The 20,881-nt window shown below is 45.3% G+C and overlaps 1 protein-coding gene and 2 pseudogenes across 1 annotated transcript; 1 reads left to right on the top strand and 2 right to left on the bottom strand.

Moving 5' to 3' along the window:
* Positions 1–20,881, top strand: part of LOC103562356 (cytochrome P450 2B11-like) — a 47,358-nt pseudogene that overhangs the window by 12,846 nt on the left and 13,631 nt on the right.
* Positions 174–10,100, bottom strand: LOC103562353 (cytochrome P450 2B4-like). The gene is made up of 9 exons (XM_008537383.2): positions 9,895–10,100; positions 9,196–9,358; positions 8,957–9,106; positions 8,070–8,230; positions 7,458–7,634; positions 5,444–5,585; positions 4,327–4,514; positions 3,197–3,338; positions 174–860 (listed from the first exon to the last, which is right to left on the bottom strand). The coding sequence occupies exons 1-9, from the start codon at positions 10,057–10,059 to the stop codon at positions 592–594; spliced, it is 1,557 nt and encodes a 518-aa protein (XP_008535605.2). The 5' UTR covers positions 10,060–10,100; the 3' UTR covers positions 174–591.
* On the bottom strand, positions 11,860–20,386 carry LOC139073666 (cytochrome P450 2B11-like; annotated as a pseudogene).

Below are 20,881 nucleotides of genomic sequence, written 5' to 3'. Positions count from 1 at the left end.
CTTTTGGGATGATGAAAATATTTAGGAAAAGATAAAGATGGTGGTTGCACACCATTGTGTTTGTACTAAACGCCATTGAATTGGACACTTTAACATGGTTAAGAGTTAATTTTATGTTCTGTGAATTTCACTTCCAAAAGGAAATGATAATAGCAAGGCAGCACAGATAGCCGTTTTGCCTAGAAATGGTAGAACTTTATTTTGATCTCGCTGATTTTAGAGGATAAAATCAGAGAGGTAAGGAAGATATTTTTGAGTCACACAGCACATAAGTTGTGCGCTGAACTGGTCTTTTCAACTCAAGTAGGTAACAGGAGGGTGGGGGTGGGGGGTGTAGATGTGGACAAGGGACACCTGTTGCTGCTGTCCTCGGTAATCTTGGATGGAAACCTTTCCTTCCTTTCGGCCTCAGTTTCCCTAAGTCTGCTAGGGATGGTGGTAAGTTATTGAGTATTTCTTGACCCTGAAACCCTGAGATTTTACTCTCCATCAACAGTGCAGGCCGTCTGGGATAAATGGTGACTACAACAGGCTGGATGAAGGAAAGACTACAGAAAGTACTTTCCACTGGGGAGAGTGAACAGGGAGGAGTCAGGAGACCTCCACAAATTCATTGTGGGCAGAGGTGGGGGCTGGATGCAAAGATTCTGAGGGGGTCTGCATCCCTTGTCCCCCTCCCTGGCGGGGAAGGAAGGACAGCTGGAACACAGAGGGCAGCTTTGTCAACCCATTTATCCTGGGTGTGAAGTCAATGTCTTCTGGGGCCTGAGGAGAGCCCAAGGAGAAGTTCTGCAGCATCGAGGTCAAGATGAGGAAGAGCTGGGAGCGAGCCAAGCCCTCACCCAGACAGAGACGTTTTCCTGAAGACATAAGGGACATGTGTGTCACTGGGGGGAACCCTCTGAGAGCACTTGCTTGTTGAACCCCCACTCACCCAGGACATTTGCAGGCTCATTTACAAGACTTACCTGTGAGGTAACTCTGCTCCTATTCTTGTCCTCAATGCCAACAACATGTGTGTGTCTGTGTTTGTTTCTCTCTGTCCCACCTCTTCTCAGCCTATCCCCTGCCGTGACTCACACTGTCTCTCTCGGTCCTTGTTTTTGTCTCTCTTCTGTTATCTCTCTTTCTCTGTGTCTCTGGTTAAGTATATTCTCAACTAAGTCAATTCATGAGATAATGTGAAACCATTGGACTAGCATGCCCTGGTTATGAGGAGCCATGAGAGAGAGGTAGAGGGGAGCTGACACCTCTGCGGCCCCCATCCTGGACTGATATGCAGTAGGTGGGCACCAGGATCTGGATTGGCCATTAAAATACTGAACTACTTCTGAATGGGTGATGCACAGCCACTGTTCTAAGCTTCTGAGTGCCCCCACTTGTCTGGTCACTTTGACCATCCACCTGGACCCTAGACCTGTCCACAATCAGCATCAAATGGGTAAGCCTCCCAGACTATGTTCCAACGCCACCACCAGTGGCAGTTATGAATGGTCAGTGGCCCCATCACACCTGATAAACATTTTGAATAGCTTGCCCCACCCACCCTTGACCTTAAGTTTCTGCCTCTCATAACCCCTACTCATCTTCCTGCAAAATGGGATCCATCATCACAAAATTGTCCCACCTCGAGGGAGCCCCCAGGGTTCACCGTTGACTTAGCACAAGCTTGTGTCACTGGCATAATCAAGAGTGGGCAGCAAACTTGCCCCTGGGCTGGGCCATAGTTTGGACCTGCAGCATCAGTGGGAAAGGGATGCCCCACCCAGTGTAGTAAAGTGCACTATTGTTCACAAATATTCAGGGCACATCCCTGGGTGCATTTAACATCTCTGCCATGTTGAACTTGGATGGAACTTGCTTTGGCCAATCAAGTGAGGGCTAGATGGATGTCTGCCATGCTGTTTACCCTGCTTCTGCCTGTGTCAGGATAGAGTCTCTGATAGTCCCCATCTCTACAGGACTGTGATGTCCTGGGATGGGCATGTTGCATGAGCATGAAATTCACTTCTAGGCTTTAAGCTGCCTAATTGTTCAGGTTGTTTATCACAGCTCAACCTGCCCTGAGTAACATATGTCATGACTTCCTAGGGGGCCTCGGGCAAGCCCCCTGCTCTCTGGGCCTCTCTTGCTCCAGTTCTACGAAAGAGTGCCTGGTTCAACACTAAGACATCCACTATAGTTTTTTTTAACAGGTCAAAGGAGAAAAACAATTTGATCATGTGTCAGGAGCCAAAAAGATAGTTGAGAATTCTCAACACAAAATTCTGCTGGAATTTTTTAAAAAGAAGAACCTTTTGTAAAATACATCAGATTATAAATATACTAGAAACAGATGTAAGGAGATTTAAAATTATAGCGTATGATAAATTTCAAGTGAGTTGCTAAAAGTTGAATTATCTGGTATGTGATTGGATCAGGACAACTGCAGGACCATAAGAGTGAGAATTCCCCCAATTATTGTGCCCTAAGTGCCTTCTGGGCCACACTCTAGTCTGGGGCTTGGATTTTAACAACTGGCTCATAAGAAATAAGTCATTGAATTTTCCTTCTTTCCTCTTCCCTTCTGTTCTCTTTCTTCCCTCTGCCCTTTCTTTTATCTACCAACCTATCATCTATGTATGTATGTATATATGTATGTATGTATTTCTCTATCTATCTACCCATCCATCCATCCATCACCTACCTTGGTGTGTGCCCACATATTTAGTAAAAAGTTTGAAAGCACATCTTCTGAAACATTAACAGACAAGATTTTGGTAGTGAATGCAGGTGATTGTCACTTTCAACTTTACTTCCTTATTTGTATAAAAAATGGAAAAATTATACAGTTACTTTTATTTTGAAAGAAAAGCTGAACATGCTTTTCCCAATTCTTGGAACATACAAGTGATCAATAATAAATTATTTTCTTTTCTGTTCTTTGTGTGTGCATGTGCATGCATGTGTGTGTCTTTGTCTGTCACATTATCTCCATCACTGATTTCGTCTCCATCTTTCTCCCCCATCATCCCTCCTCTCTCTCATCTCCCTCACAATATCTCTGTGTCTGTAGATGTCTTACTTTCTCTTTCCTTCAGAATCCTCATCTTTTTCAAAGGTGTTCACCCAGTGTTTGGGGTTGGACAAAGGGAGAAAATCACACACAGACAGGAGGTCAGCAGGCATTCTCATAAGATGGGAGGGCATGACTTACCCATGGAGAAAGGAATGAAGGCTTCGTGCTTTCTGAAGTTGCCCTCTGCATCCAGAAAGTGACCAGGGTAGAAGACATCTGGCTTCTCAAAGTGGCGTGGGTCATGGAGGACAGAGGTCAGCATGACATACACAGTAGTGTCCTAAGAGGACATCAAAGCCAAGGGGGCCCAAATGGCCATCAACAAGGAGCAGTTGAATCAACGATGGTACATACACAGTTGACAATAACCTTTATCCGCTGTATGGTCTACAGTTGATGGTTAAAATAATTGATAAAATGGTGAATGGAATTATTCTGCCCCATTTGGTTATTGGTTGTGCCCTGAGCTCTCCAGGAATCTCCACTGAGCACCTTGACTCTTCTTCCCAAACATCCTTTGGACTGCTCCATGAACCATAAAGTAAAAGGGTCACATCTGGCTCAGTGGAGGCCTCCAAGGACCCGACTCCTGCACAAGGACAGGAATCTAATAAGATGGGTGTGCCCATTGGGTGGTTAGATATTATGAGTATCACTCCTAGGTACATCAATACTCAGGAACATTTGCGACCATGGAGACAATGAGTTAGAACTCTATGCCTTGACCTGAAAATATATTGACAGCATACTCTTATACTGTAAAAGGAAAGCCACACACATACAATCACAAAATAAAAATAGGTTGAAAGTGTATTGGTATGAGCATAAAGACAGGAAGGGGTGGAAATGTGCACACTACACACAAGTTTCAAAGTGATAGATACAGTATGAACTGATATTGGTATACATATGTGGTATATGTCCATATAATTCAAAGAAAGTGTGGAAGGAGAAAAGGCAAATTGTGAATGCCTTCTCAAGAATGAGGAAGGTAGGGGAGATGATAAAATAGTTTGAAAATAATGCCCTATTGTATTACAAGTTTCAACAAGTATATATACTTTTTTCAGAAATCTAACGTCTAATAAAGGAAAAATACAAGCCAGACAAAAGGGAGAATTCTTCTCTGTATTTCTAAAATGCCCCTTCGTCCAACAGAAATCTGGCAATAAAAATTCTCATTGCAATCCAACAACCAGAGATATGAAGCAAAAGACTGCAGGCAGTCAGCACTTCCATCCAAGATTCTGTGGCCCTGCTGGTCTCACCTTAGGGAGATGATATCCCCGGAAGTCAGTGTCCTTGATGACAAGGTGGGGGACACCAAAGGGGATGAGGTCAATAAATCTTTGTATCTCATGGATCACAGCATCTGTATAAGGCATTTTTGCCTGATCTTCAAGGGCTGGGAGACGATGTGGGCCAATCACTCTGTCAATCTCTGCCTGGACTTTCTCTAAGAACGGTGAGGGTGAGAGGAGGGTTATCAATGAATGTCCATAACAATGGGCTTAGCCAAGTCACCTAAAAAGTGACTTGCAGACTGGGGGGAAGTTCTCATCAACGGTTTACTGAGATGTTGGGTAATTGTTCCTTCTCAATGAAAGTATCAAGAAAGAAAGTCAGTGGCTTGATTCGTGGGAAGTCTTGTCTGTTGTTTCCACTCTAGTTATGAGAGGGAATCACTTGCATAAGGATGGGCGGGTGGAAATTCATTCAACACTTAAGGCACCTATTTTTTTTTCAAAAAAACAAACTGAAAATGAGTTGTGGCTGGAAGTGGGGTCATGTCCCTCTGTCCCACTGATTTGGTATGTGATCTTGGATAAGTCATTTCTCCACTCCGGGACTAAATTCATTATGTGTAAAATAAAGGGGTTTGATTAGATGAGAGTTTCTCCAAGTCTGATCTACAGACCATCCACATGAGAACCTTTCTAGCAGCTTTTTATTTAGCTGTAAATCAGCAGTATACTCCAAATTCTGTCAAGAAGCACGTCCTTTTGTAGACTGCAATATGCCTTGGGAATAATAATGCTTTGTGCCTGGAGCATGCCCTGTAAACCATAAAGCACCTTACAACCTCCCAAGTGTTTTTGCAAATTACAAAACACTTCATAAGTACAAAAGTACCTTCTAAACCTTAGACTGCTTCATTGAATGAAAAAAACTGTGTAAACTATGAAGTACCTTGTCAAATTCAAAGAGATTTGTTGGCAGCAAGGCTTCAGTATAAGTTACAAACCCCTACGGGGTGGGGTTTTTAATTTTTCATATTGATTAAGACAGAAGTCGTCTGTTTTCACCTATCTCCAAAAGACCTTCCAGCAAGGCCTCAGAGAGCCTCCAATGTCCATGCCTCCATGCACCATAAGCCCAGCTCACCTAAGACATCCGGGTACTTAAAAAGGAGAAGAAGCGCATAGCGGAGTGTGGAGCTGGAGGTCTCCGTGCCAGCGAAGAGCAACGAGAGCACGGTGTGGATGAGATTCTTGTGGTGGAAGTCAGTCTCAGGATCTGAGCATTCCTGGGGGAGGCAATGGACAATCCTTGATGCCGCTCCTTGCATCCATTTTAGTTTCTAGGTCTTTGCATCTCCCCTCACACACCCATGTTACTCTGTGCCTGTTTTTCTGTTTCTCTGCTTCATTTTTTCTTTATTCAAGGCCAACAACGTAGCAAAAGAGTGGGCTCTGGAGCCAAAAGACTGGAATCAAGCTCAGGCCCTATCATTTACTAGCTGTGTGCCTTTGGTCAAGGAACTTAATCTCTCTGTGCCTTAGTTCATCAAAAGGTGTTGTTTTGATATTATGTATGGAAGCATTCAATAATGTTAGGGATTGATTTTTTGTTGTTCTTATGATCTTCTCTGTCCTTTGGTGTCTTTACTCTCCTGATTGGCTCTTGCAGTTGTATAACCAGAGGTAACATTGAAGATATTTAACAACCTGTATGACTCCTGCCAGAGCAGTCAGAACAGACATGAGCCTCCAAAGCAGCAGACCAGACATGGGCTCTGACCAATAAGAACAGACTTGGGTCTCTGACCAATCAGAATGGGAGGGGCTTCTCAGACAGGGGAAACAAAAGAAAAAATAAACAAATGGGACTACATCAGACTAAAAAGCTTCTACAAGGAAATAGAACCACCAACAAAACAAAAAGACAATCCACCAACTGGGAGAAACTATTTGCAAATCATATATCCGACAAGGAGTTAATTTCCAAAACACATAAAGAACTCGTAGAACTCAACAAAAAAAAGCAAACAGCCAGATCAAGAAATGGGCAGAGGATGTGAACAGACATTCTTCCAAAGAAGATATACAGATGGCCAATAGGCACATGAAAAGATGTTCAACATCACTCATTATTGGGGAAATGCAAATCAAAAGTACAATGAGATATCACTTCACACCTGTCAGAATGGCTATTATTAACAAGACACAAGATAACAAATGTTGGAGAGGATGTGGAGAAAAGAGAACCCTCATACACTGCTGGTGGGAATGTAAGATGGTGCAGCCACTATGGAAAACAGTGTGGAGAGTTCTCAAAAATTTAAAAATAGAAATACCATATGATCGTGCCATTCTACTTTTGAATATTTATCCAAAGAACATGAGAACCCTAATTTGAAAAGTTATATGTGCCTTATTTTCATTGCAGCATTACTCACAATAGCTAAGACTTGGAAACAACCTAAGCATCCATCAATGGATGATAAAGAAGATGCAGTCCACACACACACACACGCACACACACAGTGGAATACTACTCAGCCATTAAAAAAGATAAAATTGTGCCATTTTTGGCAATGCAGTTGGACCTTGAGATTATTATGCTAAGAGAAACAACACAAAAACAATACCATATGATTTCACTGGAAAACAAACAACAAACACTAAAATAATGAGAACAGATTTGTGGTTACCAAAGGGGAAGGGGGTGGGGGGAAGGAGATAGGGATAAAGGGGCACATATGTATTGTGATGATGGAAACTAGACTTTTGGTGGTGAACATGATGCAGTGTATACAGAAGCTGAAATATATAATGAACACCTGAAATTTACACAATCTTATAAACCGATGTGACCTCAATAAAATATTAGAAAAAAAATAATGAGGTGGGGGAACAGGGTCTCAGAGGTCTCCTGCTGGGCCAGACCTTAACTCTTTAGCTGCTGCCTCTTAATAGACTTTTCAGGAGGGGATCCTGGGGAGCTAAGTAGGGAATGAGGGGAAGTGGGGTTGGGTCATTGGCATTCTTACTAACCCCTAGGGAAGAATTTCAATATTTAAACAACACATACATCATACTCAAACACACTATCTCAATGTCAGTAGTGTGCCCATAACTCTTTTTCCCACCCATCCCTAATCCAATTCAACCCTTGCCTTGTCCATGCGGAGCAGGAAGGAATCAATGAGGTCCCTTGGGTTGCTGGGGTCCAGCGTTTTCCAGTGCCTCTTGATGTTCTCAGAGGTAAAATTTTCCATTTCTTGAATGATTCTGTACAAGCGAGTGTGTGGGCCAGGAAAGTGTTTCAAGATGCTAGAGAGGAATTCAAACACCTACGGGGAAGCAGGGAAGGCCTCAGAACCGGTTCTAGGCTCTAGGCTTCTGTTCTGGGTGTTGACGTTGTGCACTGCACAGTAGAAACCTCTGAAGGGCACCATTCTCCACGTGGATTTCAGGAATGCGACTCCTACCTGAGGAGACACACACCCACACACCCAGACACACAGTGGGGCAGGAACAGCTGCACCCTGCCGCAATCACTCTTATGTCTGCTGAGGTTTCTTTCAAAGTCCAACCTTGTCAGAGGTCTGATTCCTCCTCCCAATCTGACATTGCCTCACCTGAAAGGATGTAGGGTGTGACATACGTACATAGAAAGGCAACCTCCTGATGCCCTCTTGCTTCAGTGTTCAGGATAGATAGCATCTGATCCCTTCCCAGGGTTCACCCACCCCAATTCCTGACCACTGTGGAATCTTTGGCCTCACCTGGCTGTAGAAAGAGCTGAGGATGATGAGGACTTCATTCATTAAATTTAGCAGCCGTAAGAATTGGGTGTCCTGGTAATTAAAGCGCTCACCAAATATAATGGAACAGAGGATGTTGGCCGTAACAGAGTTAAAGAGGAAGGTGGGATCCAGATAGGACCCTGGGGACAAGAGGTCTGTCATGTAGGTCCTTGTATTGCCCTAACACTTGTATTGCCCTAACCCTTATATTGCACTGGCGGTGCTCTCTTGGCTTTGTTGGTTGATGGCTTTCTCTGTCTCTTGGCCAGCCCAGCTCTCAATGGGTCTCTGCACCTCATTTTTCTTTCTGAGAGTCCTCTTTATGTGTCTCTTCTTGTTTTTCTCTGTCCCTGTCCGGGTCTGACTTTCTTGGTCTTCCTGTGTCTTTCTCTGGTCTTGTCTCTGACTCTTTCTTGGAGGCTCAGCTGCTTCTCTGTACTTGCTCTTTTCATGCCCCATCTCTTCGTGCTCCCTGCCTCCCTGCCTCACTGACCCTCCGTGTCTCCCCTAATCTATTTCTATTTTTATATTTTTAAGTCTTTTCCTTGCAGTTTCTGCTTCTGGATCAATCTTTGTCAGTGTCTTCAGTTTGCCTCTGCCTTTCTGTCTCTCTATCTCTTTTCTCTGTTTCTCTGTCTGCTTTCTCTGCCTTTCCCTCTCTTCTTCCCAGTCTCTGTCTCTCTCTCTCATCCTCATCCTCTTAGACTCTTTCTCTCTCTCTGTCTTTCTCTGAACCTGTGTCTGAATCTACCTGTCTGTGTCCTGGCTCTCTCTCCATCAGTCATGTTCTCTCTGTCCTCATCTCTGTCCCCATCTCGCTCACACTCTGCCTGCCCCTCTGTCTTTCTACCCCATCCTGGGCTCACCTTGGGATTTCCGCAGCTCCTCCACCAGACACTGAGACTCCTCCTTGATTCGTTCCTCCATGCTCCGTTTCCCCATGCCAAAGTCCTTCATGGTGGCCACAGAGAATCGTCGAAGGGTCTTCCAAGACTTTCCATTGGCAAAGGCAACACCTGATTGGTGCAGTATGTAAGGAAGGTTGGGAGGAGGCGTGGGGTGTTCTCTCAGCCTCTCTCCAATCCCCACCTCCATCCTGACTCACCAGCTCCCTGCAAGATGGGGTCGAGGATGGCAACGTGACCTCGGCCAGAAAAAGCCTCAGCCTGATCCACCAGGGCCTCTCTCACTGCCTCGTACCCACACAGGATGACGGCTGGCTGGGTCCCCAGGTAGATCGTGAAGACATCCCCGTATTTCTCTCGCAGCTGTGGGGGCAGGTCCTGATCTCACTCTCTAACTCAAGAGAAAGGTCTTAACGCTCCCACCTGGATCACACCTTCCAGGGTAGCCTAAATCCCACTGGCTGCAGCTCCATCAGGGAAGAATGGAGACTTGAACTCTGTGGCCTCCTTCACGTCTCCCACACATTCCCTCACCCCAAGTATCCTTCTCTTTCGGCTTTTCCAAGAACCCTCACAGCTTTGGATTTTAAGAATTGCAGAGACTCCCCTCACCTGAGTTATAGTACTTCTTCTTCCCAATTGCCACAGGACCACAGCTCTAAGTGTCAAGTCTATCAGAATTTCTCCCTCCAGTCTGCCTTTCCTCCATTCTTTCCCACAGGAATTCCAGAAGCTTCTCCAGTGGGTAAGTCGGGCCAGGTCGCTGCTGGATGAATACAATCCCCAAGCTGGCCGGCCAAGTCCCACCCAGAGTTTTACCCCAACATGCTTTTCTGCTTGTGAGCTGTTTCCTGTCCAACTCCCTCCTGCTCTCCACCCCTTTGCCCTCCCCATCTCACCGCCTGGAAGGACTTGAGAAAGTCCTTGTGGTCCAGATGCAAAATGTTTCCCAGGAAGGGCAGAGGCCAAGGTCCAGGAGGGAGGCGACCCCGGGAAGTGGGCTGGCTCCAGAGTAGCAAGAGGCCAATGAGGATGATGAGAAGCAGGATGGCCATCAGCGCCATGGTTGTCTCTGTGCCTGTCTTTCCTCCTCCTACCTCTCTTAAAAAGCAGGCTGCTCTCTTGTTTGTTGTCTTATTTCTGTGATTGCTGGGACAAGGTATGCCAGGAATGTACCTTGGCAGATTCCAGGTAACTCTCCAGAGGAAACAAGAAGCTAAATGTGGGAGGTGCCACACAGACCAGGAGTTTAGCATCTTCATTGCATCCCAAGGCCTCCTTCCCATTGTCCCTGGCTGGCCAGAGTTATCTCCGTGGGCAATGCCACTGAATGGAGAGCACCTCTCTCAAGGAAGGGTGGAGTTGTCAACTGTGGAACTTGTGAGGCTGGGTTTAGGCTAGTTGCACTGCAAGGGTGGCTCTCAGCTGGTTTTGTCAAAGGGTGGGGGGCATTGCAACATGAGTGATCGACAGTAGCTGGCATTCAGAACTGGGGCACCTTGTGTCCTTTGGGGACAAGGATTTATTATGGGCATCATAGGAGAGTGAGATAGGGAGAAGGAAACATGGCCTGATAGGGAGGCCTAGAGTCATGTTGGGTGAGTTGGAGGTTTACCTGATTTAGCCGCTCATTTATTTATTCATTCATTCCTCAGCAAATATTTTTGAATACCTGTCATATGTCACACACTGTCTAGGTGCTGAGAGTACAGCAATGAACAACACAATGAGTTTGCCTTCATGGACCTGGCATTGAGTTGAAGGATTTGGTCTCCTCTTCTGGAAAGATCTCTAGTAACCTGACAATAAATGAGTCACATGTAAAATGGCCTGAATCACCACCTGACTCAAGAGGTCAGGGTTTGGATGTTTATTTGAGTCTCAGGGGACTTGAAGGGGAATATGAGGGAATCCATATCACCAGTTTAGAGTCACACAGCTCAGGGGCCACGGGCTGAGGAGGCCCTTTCATAGAAGGAAGAAGGGGAAAGCCAGTAAGAATGAGGATGTGGGACAACAACAATGGTCTACAACTATCATCAACAATGCAGATGAACCTAGAAAATGTCAGGCTGAGTGAAAGTGGCCAGACACAAAAGATCACACATTGTGTGACTCCATTCATAGGAAATTTCCAGAATAGGCAAATCCACAGAGATAGAAAGCAGATGTGTTTTCCAGAGGCCGAGAGGAAGGGGAAAATGAGGAGCAACTGCTGATGGGTGTGGGGTTTTCTCCTGGGGTGATGAAAATATTTGGAAGTAGATAGTGGTGGTGGATGCACAACATCCTGAATGAATCAACTCCCATTGAATTGCAAACTTTAAAATTGTTAATTTTATGTTATGTTAATTCACTTCACTAATTTAAAAATATATGTGGAGGGAGAAAGAGCTATGTTGAAGAGTTTGAATTCTAGAGCCACGTAGACAGAGTGGGAATCATGCTCCTCCACTCACTAGCCATGTGACCTCGGGCAACTGATGTCACTACCTGGTCTCTTTCTACTCATCTGTAAAGTGGGCATGATCATTGTACCCACCACAGGGGCTAAGAGGAAGAGGATTCAAACACAGTCATGTATGCCCAGATTGTGGAGCACAAGGGGTTGACAAGTGGAGGGTGTGGTTGTTCTGAGGAAGGGAGAAGTCACTCAGGGTCAGCTGTGGCCTGGGAGGTGGAACTGCAGGGATCCTGAGCCAAATTTCCTGTTTTAGCCCCCATTTCTATATATACATCACTTCTGGAATTCTATTAACAGAGGAAAGGCAAAACCTACTTGAGGCTTTAGAAGAGCTGCAGCATTATGGAAGGTGAGACTGCAGGAAGGACTTTCCCACAGAGGTGGCAACAAAGGAGGGGGAAGGATACAGGCTTGCAGTAGGTCTCTCAGAGGTGGGAAGACATGGAGAGAGTCAGGGGCCATTCTTTGCAGAGGTGGGGATACTTCATGACCATGGCATCCTTTGACCCCCTTCCCTCAGCCCCCTTGGTGGGGCAGGAAGCTGGTCTGGTACATTGGGAGTAGTTTGCCCACACGACTGCCCCATGGAGTGCAGTTGATGTCCTCAGGGGCCATGGTGCTGGCCAGGGAGAAGTTCTGGAGGATGGCGGTGAAGAATAGGAATAATTCAGTGTGAGCAATGCCTTCACCAAGACAAATGCACTTGCCTGTGGGCACAGAGGATCACCAATGAGGGCATGGGGCAGGTGCACATTCTTTGACCTGTCACATTCCAAAGTCCAGACATCTGTGTCCATTGCAACAGATTTGCATGGCATTGACCTTTAATCTGCAATTCAGAGTGGAGTTTTAGGGGGTTCTCAAACCCTGATGACCAAGAGGCAAATTTTAGGGTGAGTGTGCCTTGCACAATTTTCCTTGACAGCGTTTGCAGTTTCTATTAGATTTCCAAAGGGTTTGGTTTCCCCACAGGATCTAAAGACTCACTTCTGGTCAGATGTGTGTGTGTGTGTGTTTGTGTCTGCTCCACATGTAGGTGTGTGCATATTTGTTACATAACATTTCTAATGTCCTTCTTGTCTAATATGGGGAGAATGGTACCTATCTCGTTGGGCTATTGTGAGGTTAAACAAGTTAATATTTTTAAAATTTCTTAAAATAGAATTCTATCCTGGCCCATATTTAGAATCCTATAAATGTAGTTAGTGCTTTGTGTTTGTTTCTGGGTGTGTGAGGTGGAGAGTTTCTGTAGGGTGTGTCTCTGGTGCTGCGTATGTTTGTCTATCTCTGAGATTTCTTCTTGTCTCAGACTGAGAGCCATGTACTTCAAGAGTTCTGAAAAATCTCTGAATTGTACATTAAGTTGTAAATGAGACTGAGGCACTTGAGTTAGGAGTCTATGGCTTCCATCACATTCTCAGAGGTGTAGAGATACCCCCTCCCAATAGATTATAAATAACCAGCTTGGAGAGAAATGAGGACAAAGGGAGCCCAAAACTTAGGCAGAGACACTGAGAACCTCCTCCTTTACCTCCACGATTCTTCATCCGCAAACTGACAACCTTGGAAGGGTAGGTCAAGGATGAGTTTCTGGGAATTTGCTAGACATTTCAAGTTGATAGACATCGTGCCTGTGTGAAGCTATCTGGGCAAGGGTCCACATCTTCCTGGCACATCCAGAAGTCAGGAGACATGTGCCTCGAGGTACTCTGGGCAGAACTCCGGACTGGTCCTTCTCCTCTAACTGGTTCTGCAACTCAGCTCTTTCCAGAACAACCTGACACGTGTTATCTCCCTCCCACCCCATCCTCCTCATCCCTGTGACTGTCCTTTGGATGTGCTTTGGTATCCCTTTGTCTCTCACACCTTTTTGGCTCAGGTTGTCTTTCTGGCCATGGCAGCCAGCCTCAGTCTTTTTGTTTGTCTATACCTCCTGTCAGTCACTGTTTGTCTGTCTCTCTCCTCTTTGTCTCCTTTTTTTCTGCATTCTCCCTTCTTACTTTCCTCCATGTCTCTGTTTGGCTCTGCTTCTCTCTTGCTCTCATTTGACATCACCCTCTAAAGATCTCTTTTCTCTCTTGTACTATTTCTTCTTCTCTGCTTATGTGACTCTCTTTGTTTCCTCTCTCTTATCTGTGTCTCTCCCTTTTCCTCTCCCCTTCCCTCCTTCCTTCTCTATCCCCTCCTTCTTCCTTCTTCTCCTTCTCTCTCTCTCTCCCCTCCTCCCTGTCTCATCTCACATTCACTCTCTGTCCCTTTCCAGCAATACCTCCCCTGTATCTTTCTCCCTCTGTGTCTCTCTTTGTTCCTCTCTCTGTTTCTCATTCCCTCTATTCTCTGTCTCTCTCTGTCCTTGTTTCTCTGTCTCTCTGCTTCTCTCTAAACATAGGACAGGGTTATTGAATGGAGGAATTGACCCACCCCCCCAACCACATGGCCGTCAACTCTCACTTAAGATGAAATGAGGGAGGAGGCCATTGCACTGTGCAGAACCAAAGTCCTGGGTCGCTGAAGTGATTGATACAACTCAAGACAGGGACTTGATCTTGGGTCTTCCTTTCTACTGAATGGTAAGGAACCTGGGGCTAGAGGTTTTCTCTAGATGGGGCCTAAGTTCGGAAAATGGAAACAGAGACATGTCAGAGCATGTCACGAGCCTCTCTGGTTCCCCAGTGCCAGCAGGAGAAATCCAAATGCCACCCAACTTTCAAGGCCCTCCAGGTGAGGTCCTCACCCTTATCCTCACCTGTAATCCTCAAGAAGGCTCACTGATCTGTAGTTTTTCAAATGCTCCACACTGCCTCCGCCTTCAGGTTTTGCCCTTGCTGCTGCCTCTGTCTGGAACACTCTCCAGTGGCTGACTGATGCTCACCCATGAGGTCTTTGCTTAGAAGCCAGGGCTTCAGGTAAGCTTTTCCTCACCAACCTACCAAGAGTAGTCAGTAATTCTTATTTTGTGCTCCAAAGGTCCCCTTAGGAACACTTATCACAAGTATGATTAATTATAATAGTAATAATTGCCCCATAAGCACTTAATTTGTGCCACCCAGTTCTAAGCACATTGCAAGCATTAATTCATTCAATTAGACACTATTTTGTGACCACACAGTGAATGTCCATCTCCCCTGCTGGAACATAAATTTCCTGGGACAGGAACTGTGTCTTTATGTTGCTTGTCCTGTGTATTATCTTTGGACTCCAATAGAGCACTGGGCTGAGAGTAATGCTGAACAGATATTTTGTACTTACATGCGGAGATGTGAAAACACTTGCCCAGGATCCAACTTATCAACATGTGTCTGGGAGGTGATCTCACTTCTCAAACCCCCTCTAGGATTGTAGTGGGTTAACACAGGTAAAGCAAGTGTCATATGCTCACTGCTGAATAAATAAACACCTCTCGTTGATTGCCTCAAGGATGGGATGGCACCTGCACTCTGGTGTCTGGGAAAGGCAGTGTGGTTCCAGCTTGTCTGTGGAGAAGGGGGTAAAAGTTTCATTCTTCTTCAGTGATCCTTTGGCATCCAGAAAGTGGTCAAGGTTGAAGGCGTCTGGTTTTTCAAAGTAACGTGGGTCATGGAGAGCAAAGCTCAGGATGGGCTATTCTTCTGTGCCATGAGGGAAGGTCACCAGATCAAAAGATATTGCTATTCCGTTCCCCATTCCACCCCAGAAAAAAATGGAACAAGAGGGCTCTAGTGATAAAACCAACAAGAGGTCAAGCTTGGTGATTAAGAGAACCCAGGATGCCCACCTAGGACAGATGTGGGAACCCAGCTGGCCTCACCTTGAGGGTGATGTATGCTCAGAATTGAGTGTCTTTGGTGACCACGTGGGGCACGCCAATGGGGATAAGTTTCGAGAATCTCTGAATCTCATGAATGATTGTCTCAGTGTGTGGTATTTTGGATTGGTCCTTGAAGGCTGCAGGGTCGTGTGAGCCAATCTCCTGATCAATTTCTTTGTGGATTCTCTCTGCACAGACGAGTGGGACCAGTTGACCTCATTTTAAACAGGTGTTCAGCAGGGACACTGTTCTATGGGCCAATGAGCCAGGAAATATCTACAGCAAAGTGTTAGATTATTGATAACCCTCAAAGCAACCAGCTTTGTCTGTCAGCGGGGTGGGAGGAAGAAACAAGAATTCTCATCCATTGAATCTAATGAATGTTATGTATGCTGCATCCCCGTGCACAGGTAAACAGACACACACATACCCACATGTGCCACATTTTTCCATAGAAATTCAGATTCATAACTCTAGGCTATGACCCTTTCAAAATTCTCCAAGATGAGTAAAAAGGTGAACTGCTATTTATTGTGAATGTAAGACAGATGAGGCACTGTATGAGGTCCTCAGGAATACAACAGTGAAACAGACAACTAGATTAACCCAAGACCAACTAGATTAATAAATGAACACAGCAATCAATCAATTCACCAATGGATCAATTCATGAATGGAAAGATTGATGAATAGAAGAACATTAGTGAATGTATGTATGCATTTACTTATAAATGAATAGATGAATTAATGAATCATTAAGTAATAAATAGTCCTTAGACCAACAAACCACATGAATGGATGAATGGCCAGATTTAGGGAAGAATGACTGACTGAATAATGTAGTGAAGGAATGAGTAAATAAAGAAATAATTGTATGGATGGATTGAATGATCAATGGATAAATCAAGGATGAGCAAATGAATTAAATGGATAAATGATGGAAAATATGGATGAAGGATGAATTGAAAGACTGACTGATGGAAGAGCTAAGGAATGAAACCTAGCTCATAGAAGCACAAATGGATACATGAATGAGTGAATGGGCCAATGAATCAATGACAAATATTTCACTCAATCAATCACTGTTTCAAAGGATTAACAGATAAATCAATTAATCCAAATAATGAACATAAGTGTATGTTTTTGGATAAATAAATGACAAAAGAATTTGAGGATATAGGTTAATTAATGAATAAAAGGACAGACAGAAGAATGGATGGATGGATGGATGGATGCGTTAGTCTGTAAGTCATTTAGAAAACAGTAGGAGAACAGATTGACAGATTCTTCATCCATCCATCCACCAACAGGGCTGGCCTAGTTGGAGGCTCCTTCAAAAGCTGCAGTGATCCAGGTATAAGAGAGGAATGCACCCTCTCTCATGGATTAAGGAACTCTAGCCCCACTTCTGCTGCACTAAAAGGGGTCAGAGGACCCCCGTCGATTGGCTGTCTCCTGTGTACCCACTTTTGATGTGAGTGTATTTGAGCATGAGCAGGAATCCATAGTGCAGAGTGATGCTGGTGATCTCAGTGTCAGTGAAGTAGACTGAGAGCACAGTGATGATGAGGTTCTGCTGGTGCAACTCGCTGTTCAGGTCGGACTTCTCCTGGGTCCAGAGAAGTAGGCCTAATGTCAGGGGAGGTTGGAGTGTCACTGGCCAGATGTCTTTTGGGATGCCCTCCACCTGTTTCTGGGTCTCTCCAACCACTGGCTCATTTTACTTTTCTCTCTCTTCTGCATGCACAACCACATATCTCTATTTCGATCTGTCTCTGTCTCTCTTCACTCTGTCTGACTGTGTTTCAATCTTTCTCAACAGGTCTTTGGTGTGTTTGTCTCTTTTCCTCTCCAAGTCTCTTTCTGCCTCTGTGTGTCTTTTCACCTGTTGCTGTATTTTTGCCCCTTCTCCTGTATTTCCTGTATCTCTCTCTCCCTCTCTTCCATACTTCATCTCCCCACTCTGTTCCCTCCAGTATCTCCCGTCCTTTTCTTATCTCCTCTCCTCATCCTCTGTTCTGCCCTCCCCCTCTTCCTCACTCTCTAACCCTTTCCCCTCCCTTCTTCTCACTCCCAGTGTTTTCATTCCTCCCATACCCTCCAACTTCCCTCTCCCAAACCCCACTGTCCATGTGGAGCAGGTAGGTATCAATGAAGTCCCAGGGGTTGCTGGGGTCCAACATTTCACAGTGCTCCTCCGCAATGTGGACAGTGAAGGCTTTGATTTTCATCAGGTTTTTGTGGACCTACCTTTGTGTGCCAGGACAGTGCTTCAGCATGTCAGAGAAAAGCTCGAACACCTGCAGAGGCAGGAGAGAAGGGGTTATGAGGTCCTCCTGGGGCTGGGTCACACAGGGGGACAGCCCTTCTATGCCACGATACTGCCAAGGGAGAGTCTCTGTCTCTGTTTCTGTCTTTATGTCTCTTATCTCTGTGTGTGTGCGTGTGTGTGTCTCTCTCTCTGTACCTGAGTCCCTTGCTCACTGCTTCCATGTCTCCTTTGATCTGTTATTCTCACATTTTTTCTTTCTGCATCATCCTCTCTCAATCTGATGTCTTTCTCTTGGTCTCTGCCCCACCTCTCCATTTCCATTCCATCTCTCCTTATCTCTGTATGTCTTGCCTTCTTATCATCTCTCTGGGCTTCGCTTGCCTACCTCAGCCCATATATCTGTTCTACTCAAACCTTTTTATGACTCTTCCACCTCACCACTTGCATCTCTCTTGCTGTGTCAAGTATTGATAACATGATGTTTACGCAGGAAGAGTCTGATGACTTCAGAGTATTTATTTACTGTGAAGCATATTGGTATTGTTTTCCTCATGATAAGTGTAATAGCTAACTTGCTGCAAATAATTTCCAAAAATGCAGAATCTTATCGAAATAAAATTCCTTCTTAGTAGCTCCGTCTATAGATAACTACTGTTACCTCTTTGGTGGATATCCTTCCAGAGTGTTCTCTCTCCATGATTCTCTATGGGAAGAGGAAATGCAAACCACCTGTTGGGCTTGTTGCAAATACTCACTGTGGGCCCCATTCCCACTTTGTAACAATCCTACCTGTGAATCTGACATTCACCTGGTGAAGAAAGACAGCCAAGCATACTGTTCTTCAGTTTAATTTTTTTAGCTTAATATACAAAAGGTGTATTTCGAGATTGGTCAAGAAAGAGAAACTTTGTTATTTTGTTTTAAAAGAGGAGCATATTCCCTTATAGTCTGGGGAGCAATTTTTAAAAACAGAAAGAATGAGGAGAAGTGGGGACAATGAAGAAACGCAGTGTTTTATTTTCATGTATCCTCGTATTTCTTCAAGTGAGGGACTTTACCAAAGGCACAGGCAAAGATTCAGCGGAAGCAGGGACAGAAGAGTAGAGAACCTGAAGTCTGACTCATTTTCTCTCTGTCTCACACATCCACACAGACACACACACAACCACAGTCTTTTCAACTGTCTCTCTCAGGATCTCTTCATCTCTGCCCCTCTTTGTCCTGTTTTCTCTGTCTTCTCTTCTGTCCTCTCTTCCAAGCCCTCATTCCTTAGTCTCTCTATTCCTGCCACCTCCATCACTTCCCTTTCTTTCTTTTAGTCTCTTAGTCCCTTTCTTACCATCTACCCCTCCCTGCAGGTCTCAGTGTCCTTGTCTTTCCCTGTTGTCTCTGCCCAGCTTTCAGCACTAACCTCATTTCTTCATAAGCAAATCACCCCCATTTCCCTATCCTGGAGGCCCTCCTTATCCCGCTGTCCCTCAGCTTCTTCCTGACATTGCTGGAGAAGTAGCTGACAAGCACAAAAGACTCGTAGGTCCAGTCCAGGAGCAGCAGGAATTGGGGAATCTCTGTAGGAGACAGGTTTTCCAAAGATAATGGAGCAGATGATGTTTGCAGTGATGGCGTGGCTGTAGAAGTTGAGGTCCTGGAGGGCTCCTAGGGGGAGGAGGTGCAGGTTACTGGACACAGACTCAAAGGCCTGAGGAGCATTTGGCTGCTGCCCCGGCTCTTTGTGACCGTCCTCCTTTGTTCAGTAACGGTGAAGAAAATGGCACTAAGAACAGCTACTACTCACTAGCCTGTGTCAGGTGCCAGGCTCTATTCCAAGCATGTCGCATATTGTTATTTAATTCTTTCCACAACCCTGTGAGGAATATCCAATGCTTTGATTATCCACATTTCATAGATGGGCGATTGGGAGGCTATATCATTTGACCAGGGTTGCACAGCTATCATCTCTCGGGCTGGGACTCAGACCCAGGCCATCCAGCTACAGGGCTGTGTGGTTGGTCTCAACTCAGGCCCCAGATCTGACTCTGGGAGCTGGTAGAGTTCAGTCTCGGGGGCAGGGGTGGCTCAGAGCAGGTGTTCAATCAATCACATGTGCAAATTAAAAAGCTCTGCTCTCCCTGTCCCTTATGTGGCACTCCCCCTTCATCTCTTCTCTCCAACCTTTGGTCTTAGGGAATTGTTCTGCACTTGTTAGTTGATGTCAGTGTACCCCAGGCTTGGCACCACCGGAGGGAGGGTGAGCTGTGAGCCCAGGAATGTCAGGTCAGTGCAGCCTCTCTCTCTGTGTCTCATCTGTCCATCTTCTCTTGTGCCCCTGCAGACCCTTTCCTGAGACTTTCTGTCTCTCTAATTTTCTCTCCCTCAATTCCTCTCTCCCTTTGTTTCTTTCTGCCTCTTTGAGCCTCTTTGACTCTCTCTTTTGTCTCTGCATGTCGCTCTTGTTCTTGGTCCCTCCATGTCTCTCTCTGTCTCCTCTGTGTCTCTGTGTCATTCTGTTTCTTCCTGTCTTTCTTCTCAGCCCTCTATACCAATTCCTCTGTTGCTCCCGGTGTCTCTGCCTCTGCTTCTCCTTCCCAGCCTCCACATTTATGTCTTGCAAATTCTTAAGAAACGATCCTGTCAACTTTATGTCTCAGTACCATCCATTTATGCGTTTTCCCAAAACAACCAGAAATACTTCTTTGACAGCTCATCTAGATGCCTGATAGCAACATACCCCCCTGCCCTATTTGCTCTCTGCTGGCTCATCAGCAGTTCACCTACATAAAGGAAAACTCAGTTTGCCATTTTCTCAATGTCTGTACTGGTTGGTGTCAAGATGGTGGCATAGGTGGACTCTGAACTTACCTTCTGCCATGACCAAGCCAAGGTACAACAATTACCCAAGAAAGAAGTGTGAAAACTGTATAAAAAGAACCCCAGCAAAAAGCGACAGTTTTGGGGCTGGCCCCGTGGCCGAGTGGTTAAGTTCGCGCGCTCTGCTGCAGGTGGCCCAGTGTTTCGTTGGTTCGAATCCTGGGCGTGGACATGGCACTGCTCATCAAACCACGCTGAGGCAGCGTCCCACATGCCAAAACTAGAAGGACCCACAACAAAGAATATGCAACTATGTACCGGGGGGCTTTGGGGAGAAAAAGGAAAAAAATAAAATCTTAAAAAAAATAAAAAAAAATAAAAAATAAAAAAGCGACAGTTTTGACTGAGGCAGAAGAGAGAGAAATTCCTTTCTGGAGAGAAAAAAATCCACCTTCACAAGGCATGGAACTTCACAGCCAACCAGGAGCAATCCTATGTTAGGCAGCCTTCCCTGGAGGAACGGGGACCTGAGTGGGGGAATGTTACTACTATAAGC

The sequence above is a fragment of the Equus przewalskii genome, chromosome 9 (assembly GCF_037783145.1).
Source record: "Equus przewalskii isolate Varuska chromosome 9, EquPr2, whole genome shotgun sequence".
Taxonomy (NCBI): Eukaryota; Metazoa; Chordata; class Mammalia; order Perissodactyla; family Equidae; genus Equus; species Equus przewalskii.
This window is presented reverse-complemented; position numbering and strand designations above follow the sequence as displayed.